Genomic DNA, 21,920 nt, shown 5'->3' on the forward strand with positions numbered 1-21,920 from the left:
CTACTGAGATTGAATACTGGATCAGATTCAGTAAGTGTATTCAATACTGGATACAGATTGGATAAAACCCCAACCCTAACTGCATCACCTAACAAGAACTGGCAGTCTCTATTCTGTTTGAAGTCATGCATTAATGATGCACAATGCGTTCCTTTTTGGTCCCATGTACATCCTATATTTTCAAATTCCTTACTCATCTTGAAGTTAAATCAGCTTGTCCCTGCACCCTTTGCACACTAAGTGTTTAATGCTAAGAAAGAAATGCATTAATGTTATTTCTCAGTAAGTTACCATGCGCATACATTTTTGTGCGTGCCCCAAAACTTCTTTTTTATTTCTTTTTTGGCTTGGCTTAAGTAAATGTAAACGTAAAGCCGTGACATGCCTGCGGCCAGCAGGCGAAAGCTGGCAGATGAAGTGGGAATCTGCTCTGGTCTTCATCCATGGCTTAACCTAACAGATGAGTCATACCACACAAAAGCATTTTCTCCGTCAAGCATATTACAGCCAGCGCAGAGTGTAGACTTCGTATACACATCAGTGGCGCAAAAAGAAAACTCATTACGGGATCGTCTCTCTTGCTGTAGTTTCTCATAACTTGAGCCCCGTTGTGGCGGGAATATGAGCCCTTTTGTGTGAGTGAGAGAGAAGATTTATGATAAGAATTAAAGGCAGCCAACGGGGGATTTGGACCGCAATTGATTTTGCACAATTCAATTTTAAGCTTGTTGATTTATAATACGCTGTCCACATATCAATCTTGGGCCTCTCCACATGAGGTGAGCTGGCTGGGCTAGCTGCCGGTGAGCTAGATCAATAATATTGTGTGTGTGTGTGTGTGTGTGTGTGTGTGTGTGTGTGTGTGTGTGTGTGTGTGTGTGTGTGTGTGTGTGTGTGTGTGTGTGTGTGTGTGAGTGAGTGTGTGAGTGTGTGAGTGTGTGAGTGTGTGAGTGAGTGTGTGAGTGAGTGAGTGTGTGAGAGAGAGAGAGAGAGAGAGAGAGAGAGAGAGAGAGAGAGAGAGAGAGAGAGAGAGAGAGAGAGAGAGAGAGAGAGAGTGTAGCTGGAAAAGAGTGCTGGAGAGAGTTGGCCGTGTGTATGTATGTATGTATGCATGTGTGTGTCTGCAGGTTTGCACTTGGAGCTTTCCAGGTTTTGCTTACAATACCTGATGGCATTTACTCAGCACCAAGAAGCCAAGACAACAAATCCACTGAAACCTCTGTTCTTCCTTCCTTCCTTCCTTCCCTCCCATTCCTTTAGTGCAGACGCCTCCTCGCTTCCCCTCTTCAAAGCATTTCTGTAGATTCAGGAGTTTTCTTAAAGCCCTGCTTGGTTTTAGCCTTGTTTATTTGACTCTCTCAGACTTGTTTTTGGCCAATTGTCCATCTCTCACCTCCTCCTCTTCCTCTTCCAGACGGATGCTATTTAAGTGTGTGATGAACAGATTGCCAAGAGTTAGATAGCTGGAAGCATTGTGTATCTGTGCTATCTGCTCTCACTGATGGAGGGAGACTAGGAAAGCTATTTGCTGGCCGAAAAAGGAGCCAACGCTGAAAGGGGCGGGGGCCAGGGGGCTTTGTAAAACATCCCCCGCCTTTCACCTGCTCTCCTTGCGCTCACCTGGCCCCTTCCGGCTCTCTCATGTCATAATTTCCTTTATGCTTCTGGTTTTTCTCTCTCTTTCCCTTGTATTTTCAGTCTTGTTTTCCTCCTTTCCTCTCTCCTTCTGCCGTGCCCCCACCTCCCACTCTCACATGTTCTCACCCTTTCTCCCTCTCTCTCCACCTCCCTGCAACCTATTGTTCAGACCCCCTCTCAGTCAGAAAAGCCAAAGCAGACAAGCAGGGAATGAGATTTGTTTTTCTCCTCACTCCACGCCTTATCGTCTCTCTTTTCCCGCCCCCAGCTCTTTTACTTGTTGCATGACAGGTCCGACACTCTATTGAAATAAATCATCTCCTAAGACAGATGCACGTGTGTGTGTGTGTGTATGCGTGTGTGTGTGAGCTAGTGAGACGAGTAAGCGCTTCCTCATGGTGGTGATGGGTGTTTTGCTGTGAGTGTGGCCCCAGGACTTGCCACCCTGTTCTTGAGTGTATGTAAGTGTGTGTATGTGTGTATTATTAATGCCTCTGGCTGTGACCTGCCCACACTGTTCTCAGCGTGATTTATGCGCTCCCCCTCCACACTGTGCTTTCAGCTTCTTGTCCTCTTCCTGTTCATTTAGACGTTTGCCTTGTTCTCTACCCTCTGCCTGGGCTGTTTTCAGGTTTTCAGTGTGTCCCATGAGGGGTAGGTGTACGGATTGTGTCTATGTAGAAGTAAGCCGTGGCCCTCTCCTGCTGTCCTAGGTGTTGGTGAAGCAGCATTAGAGCTTAAACCAGATCCTCAATCATGCGGAGGCTTGTCCTATTGGCCCATTTTTATCTGGCATTAAAAATTAAGCACATATGATGATGCATGGACACCTTGTCCAGATGAGGCACGACAGTGTGGGAAATCAGACTACATGTCCAAATATACCCTCCCACTGATTGAGCATTTTTCTTAAAATGTCAGTAGATTGAGGGTCTGTTCTTTATATGTGCCGCCTCTTCTCTCTCCAGTGTAAATTGCTAAGCTGTGCTGAATACTAACTGGCCTTTTGTACGCACTCAAGATCAGTGATGCACCAGTGCTGAAGCCTGCAGGTGGTGCCTACCACTCCACTAACCACTCAGCTACAACCCCTGATTGCCTGCGTAACTTGTCCCAGAGTTTCCTCTTATCAAGAGTTTTTGGCTGTTTTGTGGTTTTTATATAAGAGTTTAGTGGCCGACGAGGAGTGCAGAATGGTGGCTGAGGATTTGTTATGCAATTCAGCATCGATGAAAGGGGTGTTCTAGTGAGGTGTAATTTTACTTTTTTTGAAAAGAAGATAAATTCACTTTTTGGTTTGTGGAAATGGTGTCTAAGCTTTGGTTTTCAGTGGGTGGTTACCTTGGCAGCAGTTGGCCATTTGACCATTTTCAGGTTGCCGTTTGTAGGGCATTGGTTGTGCTTATGACCGGGGGCCGAAAATCGAAGAACCTAGCAAGCTAAGCTAAGTAGCCCCTGGAGCTAGACTGATAAATCAGCTCGGTCAGTATATCGGTCAGAATGAGCTTCTTGCTGATGTACCTGTGAAGACAGATTAGTAACAGAGAATCACAGTGCAGAAATGCTGGTTTTAAGGTGTAGTGTCAAAAACGAAGGGATTTGCACCTATAAAGGCTGCACACAGGCAAAAAAAAGTACTTATCAAGACTGTTGTTTATGTTGTGTGTTTGTGTTAAAAATTCAACATCAGCTTTACTTTTTTAAAACTCCCACATATGAGTATCAGCCTCAGAAACACTGTGTTTGTCGGTTTGTAGTAGCCTCAGAAAGTGTTAGTCAGTTAACTCATCTTGCTAATGTCAGCACTAATTCCCTGTAGATGTTAAATAAGAAAACTTGTGTGTGTTTCTACAATTCAGTTATTCCAATTTTGACACAAGTCAGAAAAAACATCAAGGATATATGTACTGATCTAGCAAAAAGAACCTCTCATTTCAGTCTGGATTCAACTTCTACAGACGATGTTACAAAACCGTGACTTAAGCAATACGTTTATGTATTTTTGCTTCATATGAAAAGATTTTCAGTAGGAGTGACTTCATAACAGAGTGGAGATGTCGAACCAGCTATGGGTGGACTGAACCATGTAAGCATTAGCACCTATAAAGGCTGCACACAGGCAAAAATAAGCACTCATTTCTCAAAAAAATCTAATCGTTTCCAAAGCAGTGCAGCAGTGTTTATGTAACCCCTGCACATCCAGTTGATCTTTAAAGTCCCTCTCCAGTCAAAAATGTGTTTTCCCTCTTCTTCTTCTTCCTGCAGTTGAATGTTTGAGCTTCACTGTGTAGAGTGATGTATTGTATTTGCAGAGTTTGACACTCGAAGGCTGCTTTCACATTCATTGCTGACAGTATAAATTTTCACTCCTTAAAAAAAAAATGGATTCTATAATTTTCCCATCTATCTGGAACGATTAAATCCCAGAGGAATGGGGAGGGTCGTCTGTGCAAACGTAAGGCGATGGGGGCTCTGCCAGATTTCATGCGCTATTACTGGCCGGCAAACATTCGTTGTGTCTCCGACTGGCTGGATTGATTGTGCTCACTGGCTGGATATGGAGGAAGAGGACTGTCTTGTCCTACTTCCTTGATGCTCTTGTAATGTCCCACATTTGTCTCGCAGGACTGGAACTGACAATTAATTTAATTATTGATTAACCTGCCTGTCAAAAAAATTATTAACAATGTTCATAACAATTTCCCAGAGCTCTAAGTGACATCTTCACATTGCTCCTTTTGTCCAACAAACAGTCCAAAACTGGAACTGAAAAGGAGCAAATCCTTATATTTAAGCTGGAACCAGCAAATGTTTGCCATTTTTGCTTGAAAAATGACTGAAATGATTAATCAATTATCTAGATAGTTGGCAATTCAAAGTGCTATTCTGATCTGGAGACCAGAAGCAAAATAGTCGAAGCCTTGAGCTCCATCTTTTACGCTGCCAATATCAACAAATCCACCGTTTACTCCTTCAACTATGGCTGGAGCCTTTGATCAATCGAAGGAACTTGGACTGTATGACGTTGGGGATTTATACATTCAGGGTATGTTTGCATCATTTCGGCAGCTTCAGGAGAAATATGGGCTGTCAGAGACCGATATCTTCAGGTACCTCCAGATTACCCACTTTGTGAAGACCCATCTTCTCAACAGTGCAACACCTGGCAAGCTGGACCGGCGTCTGAGAGACTGCATAGTGGAAAAACATGTCATTCCATTTATATATGATGTGCTGCAAGACCACAGACAAGTGGATAGATAGTAGTGGAAGGAAATCAGAGAGGACATCTGGCATAAACATCTGAAATATGTAAATATCTGTTCTTTTAATGCAAAGGCTCTTTTGTATGGTTTAAATTTTTTACGCAGGTAATCTTCCCCCAAATCTCCCCAATTAGTGAGAAATGTGACCAAGCAGAGGCAGACTTACTTCATTAGCACTGCAATATTTTCATTCTTTTCACAGATTTTTAAAGTCCATATAAGACCGGCTCCACTTGTGGTTAAACTGGGCGCATCAGAAAAGTCTAAAAACCTGCAGAGCACACAGCGTCATCGCCTGTCCTACAGGCTGTCCTTTGTGCAAAGAAACTTATTCTGTCGCTCAGGAAAAAAAGACTTAGAAATCCTGGATAACAACACTGACTAATGCCCTCCACCTGGACAGAATCCGACACATCCTTAATGATAGACTGGAGGAATTTGAAAGGATTTGAAGGCCGACGAGCTCCTCTGTGGACGGGACACACAGTTAAGATGCACTGCACAAGCAGCAGTAGTCTTTATCACCTCTAAGTGGCACTGCTCAGGGGTGGGAGGGCTGGGGGGGTCTGTGTTCTCCATGTTCTTTCCTTTTTTTACTCCTTTGTATGGTTTGCCCACCCGACAGATTACTGCTGCACACATGCTTCACAATACAAATATTTAAAATGAGAAGTAGTGTGTTAAGGAAAGTAAACTCATGAAGATATTTGTGATTTTAGAAGTTTCCTTCTAAAAGAATATACAATAATAATATTAATGATAAACATAGTCGCATATCAGAGTATGTTTTTTAATCAGGATTATCTTGCCATACATTTCTGTACATGTGTGCAGTTTGAATGCACACTCGAAATACACACAGTATTAGTGTTTTTTCCCATCGGTATTTATTTAGTTTAATGTGTTTGTGCTGTGATAAATCATAATGTGTAACAGAACAGAAAAAAGGATCCTGCAAATCTGCAGTGGGATGAGATGAAAAAAACAAAACACGGGCTGCTTAAAAAAAATAAAAATGAACCAAACTAACCCCTACACAAACTAATGAGCGCAAATCAACATGACGAGCAGACACACAATTGAATTGGATAACATAAATCAAAGGATGATAAAAGACAATAAGAAGAAACGCTGTAACAGCCACAGAAAGCACAAACAATGGGGACGATAAATAAATTAGCCCCGGTTCATAAAATGAAATCGTTCTTCAGAAAGTGTTATTGAAAGGAAGGTAAAGCCTCCTCTCCTCCCTCTCCGCCTCTGTTCTGTCGCGCCGCTTTCATACTTCAGCGATATTGCTCTTTCTGTTTTCACAGGTGGTGCTGAAGATTATCAAGCACTACCAGGAAGAGGGCCAAGGCAGCGAGGTGGTTCAGGGCGTCCTGCTGGGCTTGGTGGTCGATGACCGGCTGGAGATCACCAACTGCTTCCCCTTCCCCCAGCACACCGAGGACGATGCAGACTTTGACGAAGGTAACTGAGAGAAATGTTCTCTTTCTTTCTATTCTATTAGTCCTCTCCTGCAGCTGGAAAAGTGGACACACACACACACACACACACACACACACACACACACACACACACACACACACACACACACACACACAGTAGCATCACAGAGTGGATGGAGTGATGGGGTCAACTCTGTCTATTTCTGGTAAATTTAGGAGATGGTGATAATTCTGAACCTCCACTAAAGATGACTTTTTTTTGTCATTTGTCATTTAGATTCCACTTAATGTGATGATGAATTACACATTTGGGTTAGCAAGTTTTTAATTAGCACTGAATACTTGAGTTGACGTACCAAGCTGCACTGAAAATATTAAGTCCGAAACTGTTTCGGATGGAGAATCTTTGCAGTTAGTTAGTTTTATTTGATTATGTCACTGACAGGTGAGCTGAAAAGTAAATTACAGACGCTCAACCAAACTAATTCATTTAAACAAAAAGGCATTTGAAGTACCAACAGAAGCAGCTGGTTCTTGAATCCTCCTGGAATTGGTCCTTGAAATACAACAAAACTGTGGCTCACAGCAAAGATTCCTCCAAGCTGAAGGTTGACAGGAAGCAATAAAGTGCATTTCTGAGAGAGTAGGCTGACAATCTCCATTGTTGGCCCGCTAAAGATGCCACAAGCCTCAAAGAAATGACAGACGGCTGAGGCTAGACGACATGAGACAATCACATCAACATGTCACTGAATGCCAGTGTGTGTTTTCTTGGAGGTGTGTGCATAAGATGTCCCCAGGCACAATGTTAAGGACAATGCTGACTTTTAACTAAGTTAACTAGGTGCTGGGTGTCCGACACTGTCAGTGCCGGGGTTGATGTGGGAGGGCATTGCTGCTGAGATGGAATGGCTCCAATGTTCGGGGTTACAGGTGCACGGTGCGAACGTGCATGGGGTTTGATTTCGTCTTTATCTGCACACGTGTGCTTTCTTCTTTCGCCTCCCGCCGGCTTTCATATCAAAGGATGCCGTGTCCCCTGACCTCAGCCCTTCCCCTATCAAGTCTTGTTGTTACCCACTCCTTGTTAGCACAACAAGATCCTGCTACAAGCCAGGCGAAGGGATGGGAAGGTGAGCAGTTGTGGGAAATGGAGGAAAGGGAGACAATCCTGCTCTAACAGGCCCCCAACTGCTAACGAGCAACTGTCAGAAATTCTGCAAGGTACACAAGCGCCAGTGGTGGCGTAAGGTCGTTAGTGTCAGGAACACTTCGCTCTGTGAGTGTCACGGCGTGTTCTGTTGTTGACTTTTGATGCGCTGGATTTTCCATCTGTCACTCCCTTAAAGTTAACAAGGGCTTCGGTGAGCAGCACCATGTCGTGAACCTTCGGAAAACTTGGGGAGCTACAGCAGAATTCCTCTCAGTTGGGCTTTGGATTCAGCTGCAAAACATGACAGACTTCATATTATTTGTCACTACGGAGCCAAATTGAAAATGGAAATGTGCTGGGAGTCATCTGTGTTGTGTGTGTGCTGTTTTTTGTTGAAATGGTTTCAAATTGAGAACAGAACAGCATAAAGTAGGAGACTCTGTAGACTACAGAATGCTCATGTCTCTGCTTGTTAAGTGTGTTTGCAGGAAGGAGTTTTTGCTGCTCGCAAGATTTTATCTACTGTGCGAAGTGAATTACACACAGAGAAGTAAAATTATCACACAGAAACATGAAAGATGGATTTCATGTCCGTACATTTGGCCATTTTGTTCTCGTACTTCAGCCCGAATTTTCTACCCACGCACACAGCTGACCAGCCAGACCCCCCCCTCCTCTCTCTCTAATATAGTGTTTCATTGGTGCTGAAGACAGAACAGCAGAGCTGAGACAGAGTTTTCTTGAAGTGTGAGCTGGACTTTAGAACAATCATGCCTCCATGCAGCACCTCTGAACTTCATCTTGGAGCAATAATTCTCTCCTTAAGATCCAGAGCTGAACGGTGACACAATTGATGAGATGGTGATGGGATGCATGTTTCGTTACATTGGTTGATCACTTCAGACTTTTAATGGCTAAAACCCAAATGCCTCCTGTGCTCCCATGTTGAGTTGCTTCCCAAGTTTTCAGTTTTCAGTAAAATACTGCAGACAGGCAGTACCAGGGTCAGTGTCATCAACCTAATTCCACTATCTTCAACAATGTTGGACGGGCGAATGTTCTTGCAAAGAAAATGGCTTTCAATTATTGACTTAAGAAAAGTTCCAGTCGGGGCTAGTGTGCTTTGTGTCTTTGTGTGCTCTTACTTACTCCTGGAAATGTTTCAATCAGCACTTCATTATTCTGTACCATGCTATCTTTTATTATGCAAGTGGAGGGCTTGAAGTAGGTATGTGATTGGGAAACTTGGCAGGAGAAGGAAGGGTCATGCACGCACGCGCACACACACAAACACGCTCATGTACTCTTCAGAGCACTGATTGACAACTGGCTGCCTGCGGGCCCACCAAGCTTCCCGTGTGATCCACTCAATATCAGTGATTTTCAGAAAATGTATACATACATTACTCCTCATTAGAAGAGGCCCAGACTGTCCAGAGAGGGATTGTTGATGCTTGCCAGTCCCCCGCAATTTGCCAAAAAGTCTATAATTCACCCATTCTGCAGAATCAGATTATTCTCCACCTCCACCTCACTGCTCCGTGGACCCACCGTCAAACCGCTCAGCTCCCAGGCTGGCCGTTCCCTGGAGCTGACGGCGGCACTGGTCTGACTACAGGAGGCAACTCTGGAGTTGTGAGAGATTCACTAAGCTTGTCTGTCAGATGCAAGAGGCATGACTTGGGTTTATTTTTGTTGGGCAGCTGTTGTACTGAGTCTCAAACTGAGTATTTCTGTTTGCTTCCTGGGTTCCTTGGAGGGGGGTTTTTGTTGAGATAAGGACTCATTCATCGGTAGCTGAACTGGGTTTTTTGCGTTGAGCAGTAACTACCCCCTTGGAGGAGGTGTGAGTGCATTTTCTAGTTGAGTATCTGGTTATTATTAAGGATTTTCCATGTTTTTAGTCTGTTCACACTGATTTAGGATAATAAAATAACACTAACATACATTTTTGTAAGAAAGCGAAAATATTAAACAATAATAGGAAAATAAGCCTGGCCCCCACAGTGTCTGCTTTGAAAAATTCTTACCCTTGGACACATTTGGTTGAGGACCCCTGGCTTAGAGGCACATGGGGATATTTGGTCAAAATGATATTGACAATGGAGCCCTATCTCTGGCTATTGAACTGACTTCAAGACGAATATCAATTAATTGTTAAACTCTAGATAAAGCCTGAGATTTAGGTCCAGAAAGACTCAGCAGAGCAGCACACACTCTCCTCCAATCAGACACCCTAGACACGTTTAGCTTCCGTGGTTTGCACGAGTATGTATATCTGTGTGTGTGTGTACGAACCTGAATCATCCTACACTGACTCATTGCCTGCTAGAGGCTCTCACAGCAGAAATACCCCAACAATCTATCTCGAAAGGAAAGATGGACAGGATTGGCATCTATGTGATTGTGTGTGTTTTTTCTTTTTTTTTCAGTGTGGGTGTGTGTGCGTGTGTTTTAGAGCAAGCATATCCGTGTGTGTCTGCTATGCTGCTTTTTCATCAACAGGTGCCAGTGTGGAGCTGTACTTGCAGGACAGCCGGTGGCAGCAAATGTGACCAATATGAGTGAGAAAAGATAGAGAAAGAGAGTAATTGAGCGGGCGCAGCAGAATCGGCCCCAGATAAAACCTTGGCTGAACCCCAACCCTCATATTTCCCATGTCCTTGCATACTATGTCCTTGTATCACTGACAAAATGTATGGAGGGAGATGTGCAGAACTGCAGGCGCTCGAGGCACACATGTAGAATATTAATAATGTGCTTTGGGCCTCTTGGTTTGTTTTGATATCAGTGATAATACAAAGATGAGGTACTGTTATCTGGCACAGAGCTTATTAGGGACAGCTGCATATGGCATAATTTACATCATACTTTGAAAGGAAGTGAACGTGGCCCTCCCCTGACTCACACACAAAAACACACCCTCCAGTTTTACCAGTTCAGGAGTGCTGTTGGGTTCATCAGTTGCAAAAAGGATTCGACCATCGGAGGAGAAACTGTAGTAATGTAACATTTTGACCTTTATTTGTCGTACTGCTGAATTAATTGACACAGTGATGATTGAACCTTTGGCCCACTGATTGCATTATTTGTGCATTTGCAGTATTACAAACTGGCTATCTGTCAAATGCTGAACAAATGCTCTATAAAGGTACTGCGAACACAAACCAAACATCTCCCACTGCTGCAGCTTCCTATAAAAGCATTGAACTGGCAAAACACAACTTGACTTTAATTATGAAGTAGTCACAGCAAAAGCAATGCCTGTCAGTGAGTTTGGCACTTACTGCTTTCATCGATCAGAAATGCATCTACAAAACAAAGCAGCATTCATTTTCAGCTATTTTTAACAGGGGGTCGGTTTAAAATCTATATGAGCCACATTGAGCTGGTAGATGAAGAGCTGCAGATGACAGGCTGCACACCTCCAACTTAACAGCAAGGGAGCAAACTGCTTTCAGTCCCGCTGCGTCCTGCTGTTCTCAGACATGTCGTGTGCAGCATTAAATCAGATCACTGTCGCTCACATAATGATGGAAAAAGGCCAATTATTGCCTGTTGTCTTTATTAAAATGACAATAGTTTATGTCGCTGCCCATCAGAAATATGTTTACTGTTATCACCACTAACTACGGGTGTCGTCAAATCAGCCATGACTGAAGAGATTACCACTTACCCATTGAGTTTTGAGTGAGGGTACTACTAGTCCTGGAGAACCAACACCTCACAGCTTTCAGCTCATTGTTCCACTGTGCTGGTCTATATGGTCGACCCCATTTGGCTCTTACCAGCCTCTGCACTCTGTCAGTATTTGGTGTATGTTTATTGAAAATGTCACTGCACTTCCAGGTTTTGACAGTGTTTAGGTGTTTATTTTTTTCTGGTTTCATCCTTGCATGTTCTGTCTTGCACCTGTCAGGTTTGCAAAGTTTTGTTTTCAATATTTTATAGTCTCACCAACCCGCTATCATAAAAACAAAAATTGTGGGCAGTAGTCCTGAGTAGTCCAGTAGCATAGAAATGATGAAAGTGATGTAAATGGCTGAAAGAGAGGAGCCCAACATCAGGCTAGCCGCCGAGATCGAGATATTTTTTTTATTGGAGGCAGACCAGGACTAAAATGTGATGAAGAAAGTCGTACAAAAACAAGTAAAAGGGTAAATTAGAACAACTAGGCCATAAATCACGGCACTTGAAACAGTTAATTTTAACTTTTTAAGATGCTTCTAATCTCAAGGTTAGCTCCTCTATATATTTCTGTGATTTCTTTTGGTTCGATCTGACTCGGGGTGACTGAAGGTACTAAATAGGTGAATGCTACATAAAACTCACAAAAGTGTTTAAGTCCGTTGGTTAAACAACTGATGAAGTGTGGCTCAGTGCAATTCACGGGCTTATAAAGCATGATTGGGTTGCCTGTTTGACTCGTAAATAGGGATTATATCAAACTAACCGTTGCTCAGTGCCACTTTTGGCAAGTCTGTTTGATATTCAACCCATGCCACTAGTCTCCAGCAGCAGCAGGAGGAGGTATCCTGAAGGTAGAACAAAATTAGCCTGCTCTTTCTCTCCCTTCACCCTCCACTACTCCACTACCTTCCTCCTCTCCCGTTTCCCCTCCTTTTTTCCTCTAACCCACTGCAGGTAAGAGAGCTGCCTCCACCCTTCTCTCCAACAGCAATCACTGACTCTGCTTCCCTTCCTTCAGTACTCTTCTTCATCCCTTCTTTTATCTTTCTTTTCCTTCATTCTGCACCACATTGTCCGTATCCACACCCATCTATCCCCGAATCCTCCTTCCTTCCCTGCCGTAACCATACGAGGATTAAAAAGGCAACATACTGTTGGACGGAAACGATTTGAACCCCCAACTAATGTCCTAGAGTAATTATATCCCTGAAATGAACATCCATTTTATGAAAATTGTGTACTTAAATAGCCAGGAATGGCTTTCCATTTTCTTTTGGGGAAGAAAGCAGTGCACTGATGGCAGTGCCAAGACATTTGAATATTCGGAGTAGTTACTGTACCTCTGCTTTGAGGGAAGCTAGAGTGAAGGTAACCACACTGGCTTAATAAATGGACAGCGTGCACTTGAAATTTAGGAAAAACAATTTAACTTTTGAGGCAGTCAGGCAGCAGTGTTTTTGTTTTTCATTATAAAACGCAAAGGTGAAATCCAGCAATCTGATTGGCTGTTAACTGTGATATAATGAGCGTATACCACAGCTACTATTCTAAAAAGCCTTATCACAGCATATCACTCCGCTTCAGGGAAGCAACAATGTTTCCATGACAACAACCAACTGTTACAGTACGCAGCAAAAAGTAGCTGGTTTTGATGTTTATTTTTTTAAGGATCAGCACCTTGACAGCGATCATGACACTTAGGGCTCTATAGGGTGATCTGTCACTGATTGAACAGCCTCATGGAAATGATATTTTACAATTCTTCACATTATTTACTAACAAAATTAAGGCTAGTAATTTGGTGCTTTTAAAGTCATGATATTTAGATGCCGCTGCTGTGTCTCCAGGTGCCTGCCACGATGTCACATATAGTCGGCTTAATAAAGTCAGTGATCACTCACAGCTAAAACTATTTAATAAAAAACTGTCATTCATTGAGGTTTTGGGTGGATTCCTCCGGACCGCTCACTCGTAGTTAACTGCGGGGGGGCCATGTTTACGTTACTGGGCTGATTTTCAGAGAAGCAACAATGTATCCATGACAACAAACTGTTACAGTAGGTAGCAAAAAGTTGCTGTGGTGTTTTGACAACATTAACAAATAGACTAAATTAGTTGAATTCACATGTATAAGGTTAACTTTCACCGCAAGATAAGGTTAACAATGGTAGAGTTGATTAAACAGTGACTTTCTCCCGAAAAAAAGGCGAGGAATAGACGACATGCAGAGCTAACATATGGAGAGGTGGGAATTTTTTTTTTCACAGCGGGGCTATTTTATTAGATAATATGTATTTCTGTTTAATTAAAAACTACATGAAAGTTATTGTGTGTTCCTCTTTCATATTGCCATTATTGGTAACCGTCCGCTACGCGTCGGGACAAAGAACGCCCCTTAGCGTGGTATAATGAGCGCATATCACGCCCTGTCGCGATGTATTGCTTAATTAGAGGCTTTTTAATTCATCTTGCACGTATACTTTGACTTAGATATTGATTGATATTCATATAAGTAATACACATATTCAGCATTATATTTTCTTATGTGTACGTAGGGGTTTGGAGTTTTTTTGCCCGTGAAATTATTTTTTTCTTTTTAACTGAACAGCACTAGCACTTCCTTCTGGCTATCCTGCTTCCCCATGCCAGGCTGCTCCCTCTCTGCCCAACACAGGTGGTGGGGGCTTCCAGGCACTCTGTTTGGGCTCAGATCATGCTTCTCATTGGCCCAGAAGATGGGAACAGTTGTCACACTGGTGAAACAAACAGGGTTTAAGGGTGCTTGTTTTGCAATGTGTTCAGATTTCGAGGTGTGTGTGTGTGTGTGTCTGTGTGACCTGGTATTTATCACGCTGTGGGGACAAAAATCGGTTTACACAGTCACATTGTGGGGACTCATTTGTCTTATGGGGACAAAATGCAGGTCCCCTTAATGTAAATCATTAAATTTTAGGGTGAAGACTGAGGATAGGGTTATGGGTTAGGTAAGGTTAGGTTAGGTACAGGGTTAGGAATAGGCAAATTAGTGGTTATGGTTAGGTTTGGGTTAAAACGCAGTGCTGGCTCCAGGAAATGAATGTAAGTCTATGTAATGTCCCCACAAGTGATAAAAATGTGTGTGTGTGTGTGTGTGTGTGTGTGTGTGTGTGTGTGTGTGTGTGTGTGTGTGTGTGTGTGTGTGTGTGTGTGTGTGTGTGTGTGTGTGTGTGTGTGTGTGTGTGTGTGTGTGTGTGTGTGTGTGTGTGTGTGTGTGTGTGTGTGTGTGCCCCAGCACTGGGTGGTCTTTTCTTGGCCGAGAAGTGTTTGATTTGGACATTTGACATGACAGCATATAACAAGGTTGTAGCTATTCCAGTCCTAACAAGACACTTAATTAAAGAGAGCGTGGAAAGTTACTCTTGATGTATAAACAACCTGTAGTCATTAATGAGGTTGATTTTGCTGATTGGCACCCTCTTTTCAGTTTGTTATTTGTTGTTTATGTCACTCCTGCTGCCACTGAATTACTCAGCAAACCAATTAGCCGCACAACTTCAGGATGAAGTGAATATGATTGGGCTGTGAGCGAGAGAAAATGCATCCCTGCAAGGGAAACCTGGAGAATCTAGAGAAATCTAAAGAGACAGGAAAAAGAGAAGAAAGCCTCCAAAACTCTCTGTTTTCATGGACTTTTTTAAAATCATTGTAGTATCATAACATTTGTGTCTTATTGGTGAATATGTTAGTAATATGACAATATTTGCTATCATTTACACATTTATTGATTTCATTAGTGTCTCACATGCACATTGAGCCCTAACAGATTTTCAGTTTAATTCAAGTCTTGGGAAAGATTATTGTTCATTTTGAGTCCTATTTAGGATCGCTGTTTTGGTGCAGCATCCAATTTTTCTCAGCCTCTGTTTCTTCGCCTTTGGTTTCTGGGAGTTGTTGGTACGTCTTTAAAAACACCCCCTCTCAGAATAATCAACCTTTCTCAAAGCAGACATGTGATTTGTGAAACACAGGAATAACTAATAACGCTGATCATGGCTGCAAACCACATAGGTTTTTCAGGTCCAAGGGCCTGCAGTTGTGCATGCTGGCTCTCTGGTGTGGTGTACTGGAACCCAAATGGAACAGAGTAATTGTTAATGTTATTAGTTACACCTGTGCTTTTCATGTTGTGACAAGTCCAAATGTGTGCTGAGAGTAAGGCCTGTGCCTTATACGCCTCTGGCTGCCACATAACTCCACAACATAATACATCCACGCCAATGTTTAACGCTTTACAACGTGTTCTTTCCTCCCCAGGTGCTTCACTCTTTTTTGCCAGCCTTACATTTTGTGATTGTGGCCAAAAAGGTCAATTTTTCTTTCATCACTTTGAAGCACTTTGCTCCAGAAAGCCTCTGCATGATCCAAGTGTTGTGTTGCATACTGAAGGCAAGGATGCCTTCTGATGGTGCTACAATGACAACGATGTTACCACAAGCACCACAGTACTCGGAGCAAATGGCAAACCAGCTGAAAATGTTTAAATATACATTTTATGCAATAACAGTATTTATCCTGTATGGCAGTAAAATACGTGGCCTCCTGATATTGCTATCATATTTCTCAATTCTGCTGACTGTGTCAGAAGTCACCATGAATGTAGTGCAGGGGCTCAACTCGAGCCAGTAACACAAAGGTTCAGCTTGATCGAGCCAAAATGTGTGACAGTAGCAAGTGTCAGGAAGCTGAAACAGCCCCCTCAATTGACAGACAAAATAACACTTTTCAGTGGACTGAGTGCCCGTTTCTTTCCGCGAGTCTCATACCCCTGCTTGTTTTCACTCATCTGTTCAATAGTGCCCGGTATTGGCTATGTGAAATGATCAAATTCAGTGATTAACCACCAGTGAAAGCAGACGCATCTGAATTGCTGTTAAATCTTCCTTTTATTATTCCTCGCTCTACTCTCAAAGACAGCAGGCATGACCTCTTATGTTAGGAAAAACAAAAGCAATTTTCTGGGTAGAAAGTTCACTTCATAACTGTAGATTAAATACAAATTGAACATTTCTTTCTTTCTTTTTAATCTTTTTGTGAGTTTATGATGCAGCATTTAGCAGACACTCCCCATCAGCCTGGCTATGCTAGTTGGCTAGCGTTTGCTAGCTCCGCAAATGATTAATGTCTAAGCTACTGCCCATTGTCCTGCTCTTCTCCCAGCCGACCTGTTTTCCAGACATTTACTGAATGTTTTCCTTGCGAAAAATACAAAAATATGATAAGATAGCAGGTTTAGTATTAGACCATTGTTTAACATCCATTTTAGGCAGCTAACTTAGCTTGCTAGCTTACAAACATTAGCTACCAAGTCCGCTGTGCCCTGCTGTTATCTGCCCATATATGTGTTATGTAAACGCAGCTTCCCCTCTCTCTATCTTTTTTTTGGTCCATATCGTAGTGTCAATAGGACCCTGATGGAGGAAAACAGAGTGCTTCATGCAGGGAACTCGTATACAGTATTGTAGAAATCATCGCCTCTGACTGCATGCAGGAAAACTGTAGCATCTGCCTCAGATTCTTTTGGCTTTTCTCCATCTATCATATTCTCCTCCAGAGATTGTAGGTGATTGCAGCCTCCTCGCCTTCCCGTTACCCTCGCTTCACTTGATTTTCTTATGGCCAATTTGGTCTGCAACAGGTGTTTTCATTATTTATAGGCTACCTGCCTGATGACACAGAAGCCAGATTTGAAATGGACTCTATACCAGGCGAAACTATACTTGGCCAAGAGTTAACTTGCTCCACCAGAGTTATGGATAATTCATAGGCGGCCATTAATATGCTGTATGTCAAGAACCACCATTACTGACTTTAAATTTGTTGCATGTACATGTATCTTTTCCAACTGGTTTGCTCGAATGTTTGGCTAAAATATTTATGAAAGTTGTTGGCCAGTGTCCACTGGAGGGGATGTTTGGGAAAAACAAATTAAAAATAAAATCTTAATCTTCTTAAACCAAGGCAAAGCAATGGATGTGAAAACACAGACAGAACTAATTAAAGCTAATTACATCAGCATTTTCCTCTAGTAGAGTGTGCGAGGTTAGTCCTTGGTTTTTTTGAACTTTAATTGTTGTCTGTGGCAGACATTTTCATGGTGGGTTAATTGAAGTCAGGGGGATTAAAAATGCCTCTGCCATGATCTCTCCATTCCTCGCTGTAAATACACTATTCAGTATGCAGTGGGGCGTGCGTGTGTGTGTGTTAAGTAAAAACTTAGCCCCCTCCTCTTCTAATCAGGTCTTCCTTGGGGTTAGACCTTCAATAGATCACTCTACCTGCCCCAAATGGGAAATTGATTTCCTCCGTTTTTCCTTGCTCTTCCTCAGCGAGGCTAATTAGAAATCACTGGACAGCCCACCTTCAACAGAAATATAGAAACATCAGAGGCATAATGTGCACTGTCATGTGTTCGGATTTTAGGTGGCATCTTCGTCCGAACCCGAGCTCTAAAAAATATTTCACTGATGGCTCGTTGTCCCCAGTCTCTCACCTTTCCTCCCCCCCATCTCCATCTCTCTATCAGAACTCTGTCTCTCTCTCTCTCTCTCTCTCTCTCTCTCTCTCACTCTAGTGGAGATCTGAGAGCGGCTGTTAGCAGCGAGCCGGGGCTGAATCTGCTTTTGAATGCTCACCCAGCGTTATAAATCAAGAGTGTGGGTCCCCCGGGTGCCGTCACCATCGCCATCAGTTCCACTGTTTTATTCATCCGCTCCTTTGTCTCATCATGATTCCGCCCCACATTAAATTGTGTGTGTGTGTGTGTGTGTGTGTGTGTGTGTGTGTGTGTGTGTGTGTGTGTGTGTGTGTGTGTGTGTGTGTGTGTGTGTGTGTGTGTGTGTGTGTGTGTGTGTGTGTGTGTGTGTGTGTGTGGGGTTGGGGGGTTGGTTGTCATAATGTATTACGGCAGACTGCTGCTAATCCAGGTGGGCTCTTGGGAGTGGGGGGGGGGGTAGAAGATGGAGCGGGATGGTGAGGAAGAAAATTCCAATGAATGGAGAGCAGCAGAGAAGACAGAAGGTCAAAAACCAGTTTCATAACTAGCGATGGTCACGATAGAGGAATGAACACATAAGTGAGACTGTGGGCGACCACTAAACACCAATAGGTGGTCAGTACCGTAGGGGCTTACGCAGCTCCTCCTTTAAACTCCACTGAGGCAGGCAACTGCGTGTCCTTTGACTTTCTATGACTTTCTATCAACGAACTAGATATTTTCTAACCCAGTTGCTCATATTTCATACAGGTGATTCAACTGTTTTATGCCCATTCAAGTCTTGGAAGCGTGCCAACTGGAAGTGGGCTAACACTATGCAGAAAATGAACGGAAGTTTGAAATATCTCCTGAAATATCTCTTTCCATTTCTCTCTTGGGCTGTGTTAATCACTGATTAGTCCTATGTTTACTCAGCCAAGTCTGACGGTTGTACAGTTTTTTACGCAGGTGAGGCCCCGTGGGATACGTATGAGACAAATTACGTGAGTGGCGCTGCAATTAATTGTGTGTAGATACTGAGGCCTGTAAGGGAGAGTCTGAAGGATGTACACCTGTGAGCACATGCACTGAGTCTATATGGCTGCAGTAGCTCTTTAAAATGTTGAACTGGATTATGAAATGGTGGGAAGCTACCGTACATGAGACCTTTGGTCAGAAGCTCGGCAGCAGCATTTTGAACCACTTGTAAGCGGTTCAGGGATGTCTTGCTCACACAGGTGAAAGAGGCTTTGGTTGAGATGGGAGGAGTAAACGCATGTATAATCATCTCCGTCTCAGCTATGCGCACAGTGGGCCTGAGTTTAGCAATATTTCATGGCTGGTTTGAAACAGGAGTGAACCAATCAATTTACATGCTGGTCAAGACTCAAAGCCCATGGAAACCCTGAGATTACAGAAAGCAGGTTTAACAGAGGAGGATAAAGAGCCAGACTAACCATCGCCTGTGGGACAACGCTACCAGGGGCTGAAATAAGAACTTCTGTTTTGTCAGTATTTAGCTGTAGACAATTATCTGCCGTCCGATCTTTTAGACTTGAGGAAATTCAGTCCAACAAACAGTTTTGAACATTTTTTAAACATTTAAGTTTGGGATCTGTCTCACTTATGTGCCAATGTTTTTGAGCTTTTTTAAAAATTCCTTTTGCCGTCTTTCACGCGTGTCCCATGTGCACCAATGTCTAATTTGAATGTTATGTTGGCATTTATGAAAAGTAAAACTGGCATCTTCAGTCTTTTTGGGGTCTTTATATCCACTAAATATGACAGTAAGTTTAAAGGCGCTGCAGAAGTGTGCTACCCATCATACTAAACATGCACTGTCTGCACTTCCTCTTACCCGCATGCGTGCTGTTAAAGGAACATCGACAAGCTGATCAAATGGAACTGTTTTCCCCTTTTTTCCTCCTGTTCTAAAAGATAAACCTGGATATGTGCACATGAGAGCCAACAAACAGGCGCACACCACCGTATCCCCTTCCACATCACCCCCCCATTTTCACTGTAAAAACAAAGCCTGTGACAAGCCGTCCCATCAAATGTGCATATGGTGAACTCGTCAGTGTGTTATGCACACAAAGCGGCTGCTTCACAATGCTCCCGCTCTCTCCCGTGCACCAGTGCATCACTGTGTGTGTTTGTGTGCCTGTTTGCGGCCTCGCCTGTGCGTGTCTCTGTGTGCATGTGCGTGTACGGTAGGCATACTCTCCGCAGGGCTTGCTTAACTAAGATTAATTGCACCTAATCCACTGTGCCAGGTGGAACATGGACCACGGTGGGTGCGCTCACACAAACACACAGATGCACTCACAAATAGGCACACACATCCCATTATAGCAGGCGCTGCTGAAAATTAGCCTCGTGCCTCTCCTGACACCCTGGACCAGACCACAACTCGATACCACCATTTACTTCCCGACAACTGGCACATTCATCACTGCTCCCTCCTTCCAACAGACAAACACGTGGTCGGACAAAGTGGCACGACAGAGGGACAAGCTATCTGCTCTCTCAAATCAGCAGCAGCTGACCTTGACAGTATGTAGAAAAAACGTGTTTGTCCTCTTTTCTCTTCAGAGGAGGAGAGGGCAAGAATGTGCTTCAACTTAATGCCTTTGATGGTATCCATGATGCCTCACGTCTGCTGGAACGCGTCAGTTTCAGTGAATTAGTGGAAGTGAGTCGAGGTCGGCAAAAAGCTCGCTTAGCAGGGCGGTGAGGGGATCGTAATGATTAGCAACAGAAATGAACTAGTGATTTTTGATTAATGCATCGTGAGTATATTCATCTGTGGAGTGGTGTAGAGCTTATTAGCATGCAGTTGAGAAATGCTGATTGTCCTGTCAGGTTGCACCTCTCCTGATTGACAGTGCCTCTAAAGGCTGCCGTAAACAAAGGCAGTGTGCCAGAAATGATGATGTGAAAATAAAATATGGTCAAGAAAAAGCCTCGGTGTCATACTCTGACAGCAAACCGTAACCGGCTCCTCCATGCTAAACATTTTACTTTTATCATTCTAGTACAAAAGCGACATCAGAAGCGTCGTTTGATCGTTATCGCTGCGCATTGATATGAAAACTGTCTCGGCCAGCTGTTTGCTCATACTACAGTATTATCAAGGGCATGACTTCTTCTGCACATACTGAACCTGGCAGATCAGTTGTCATGTCACAGGTCAGCCTTCCTGTGTTATCTCTGACTCTCTCTCTCACACACACATGCTCGTGTGCTCGCCTAGGAAATTGCATTCACAGATGAAAGACACCCTTCCTCCCTCTCCGTCTACCTTCACTCTCTCTCCTCTCCTCACCTCTCTATTTCTGTCTCTCATGTGTGTCATAATGATGTTGAGGGGTAGTCCTCATTAATCTTGTGGCTGTGTTTTCATGCACATGCCGTATCTGCACCACCACATCCCAACCCTCTTTTTTCCCCCTCTGATGTTGGTACTCATTGCTGCAAGATAAACTCAAGTACTCCTTCATCAGCACCACCCGTCACGTTTTCAGACGTGTTCATTTGAATGGATTATAAACTGGATCATATTTAACACTAATTAATCACATCACAGCGGACATTCTTACAGCACTTTTTCATACGAATGACCTAGCACTGTTTTAGGCTGGTTTGCATTCATACCACCGCATGCAGTGGCGGAAGCTGATGTTTCAAACATTTATCCATTACTTTTAGCTATTTCAGCCTTTTATCTATTACTTTGAGCTGCTTCAAACATTTATCCATTACTTTTAGCTGACTATATCAATCATTTACATATTTAAACCATTTATCCATTACTTTGAGCTTTTTTAACCTCTCATTCATTACTTTAGGCAAACCCTTTTCGTTTTTTATCAGTTGCATTTATCTATTTCAGCTGTCTATCCATTTTCTTTGAATAGCTATTTGAACTATTTATTCATAATGTTTAATTTTCAATTTCAGCCTTGCTTTAACTTCTTTAGACTCTTTAGACATGACTCATACAGTTAAAGTGTTACAGCTGAACCACTGGTCCATGCTATAATTGATAAGTGGGTCAGTTGTTAATTTTATTTCCTCAGTTTTTTTTGGGGGGGGGAGTATTTGTGTGCATATGGTTATTTTTCAGATTTTTATCATTCAGGTTATAGGTTTTATGATCAGCTGCAGCAAGTGCCTGAAAGCTGTCATTGTGCTCTATACCTGCTTAA

The 21,920-nt window shown here is 43.0% G+C and overlaps 1 protein-coding gene across 1 annotated transcript in view; it reads left to right on the forward strand.

Moving 5' to 3' along the window:
• LOC139333716 (eukaryotic translation initiation factor 3 subunit H) overlaps window positions 1–21,920 on the forward strand; it is a 53,754-nt gene that overhangs the window by 3,100 nt on the left and 28,734 nt on the right. The window contains exon 2 of the mRNA XM_070966333.1: window positions 6,221–6,377. Coding sequence (XP_070822434.1) covers window positions 6,221–6,377 — 157 coding nt within the window. The remainder of the gene's footprint in view (window positions 1–6,220; window positions 6,378–21,920) is intronic.

This window comes from Chaetodon trifascialis, chromosome 7, assembly GCF_039877785.1.
Source record: "Chaetodon trifascialis isolate fChaTrf1 chromosome 7, fChaTrf1.hap1, whole genome shotgun sequence".
Taxonomy (NCBI): domain Eukaryota; kingdom Metazoa; phylum Chordata; class Actinopteri; order Chaetodontiformes; family Chaetodontidae; genus Chaetodon; species Chaetodon trifascialis.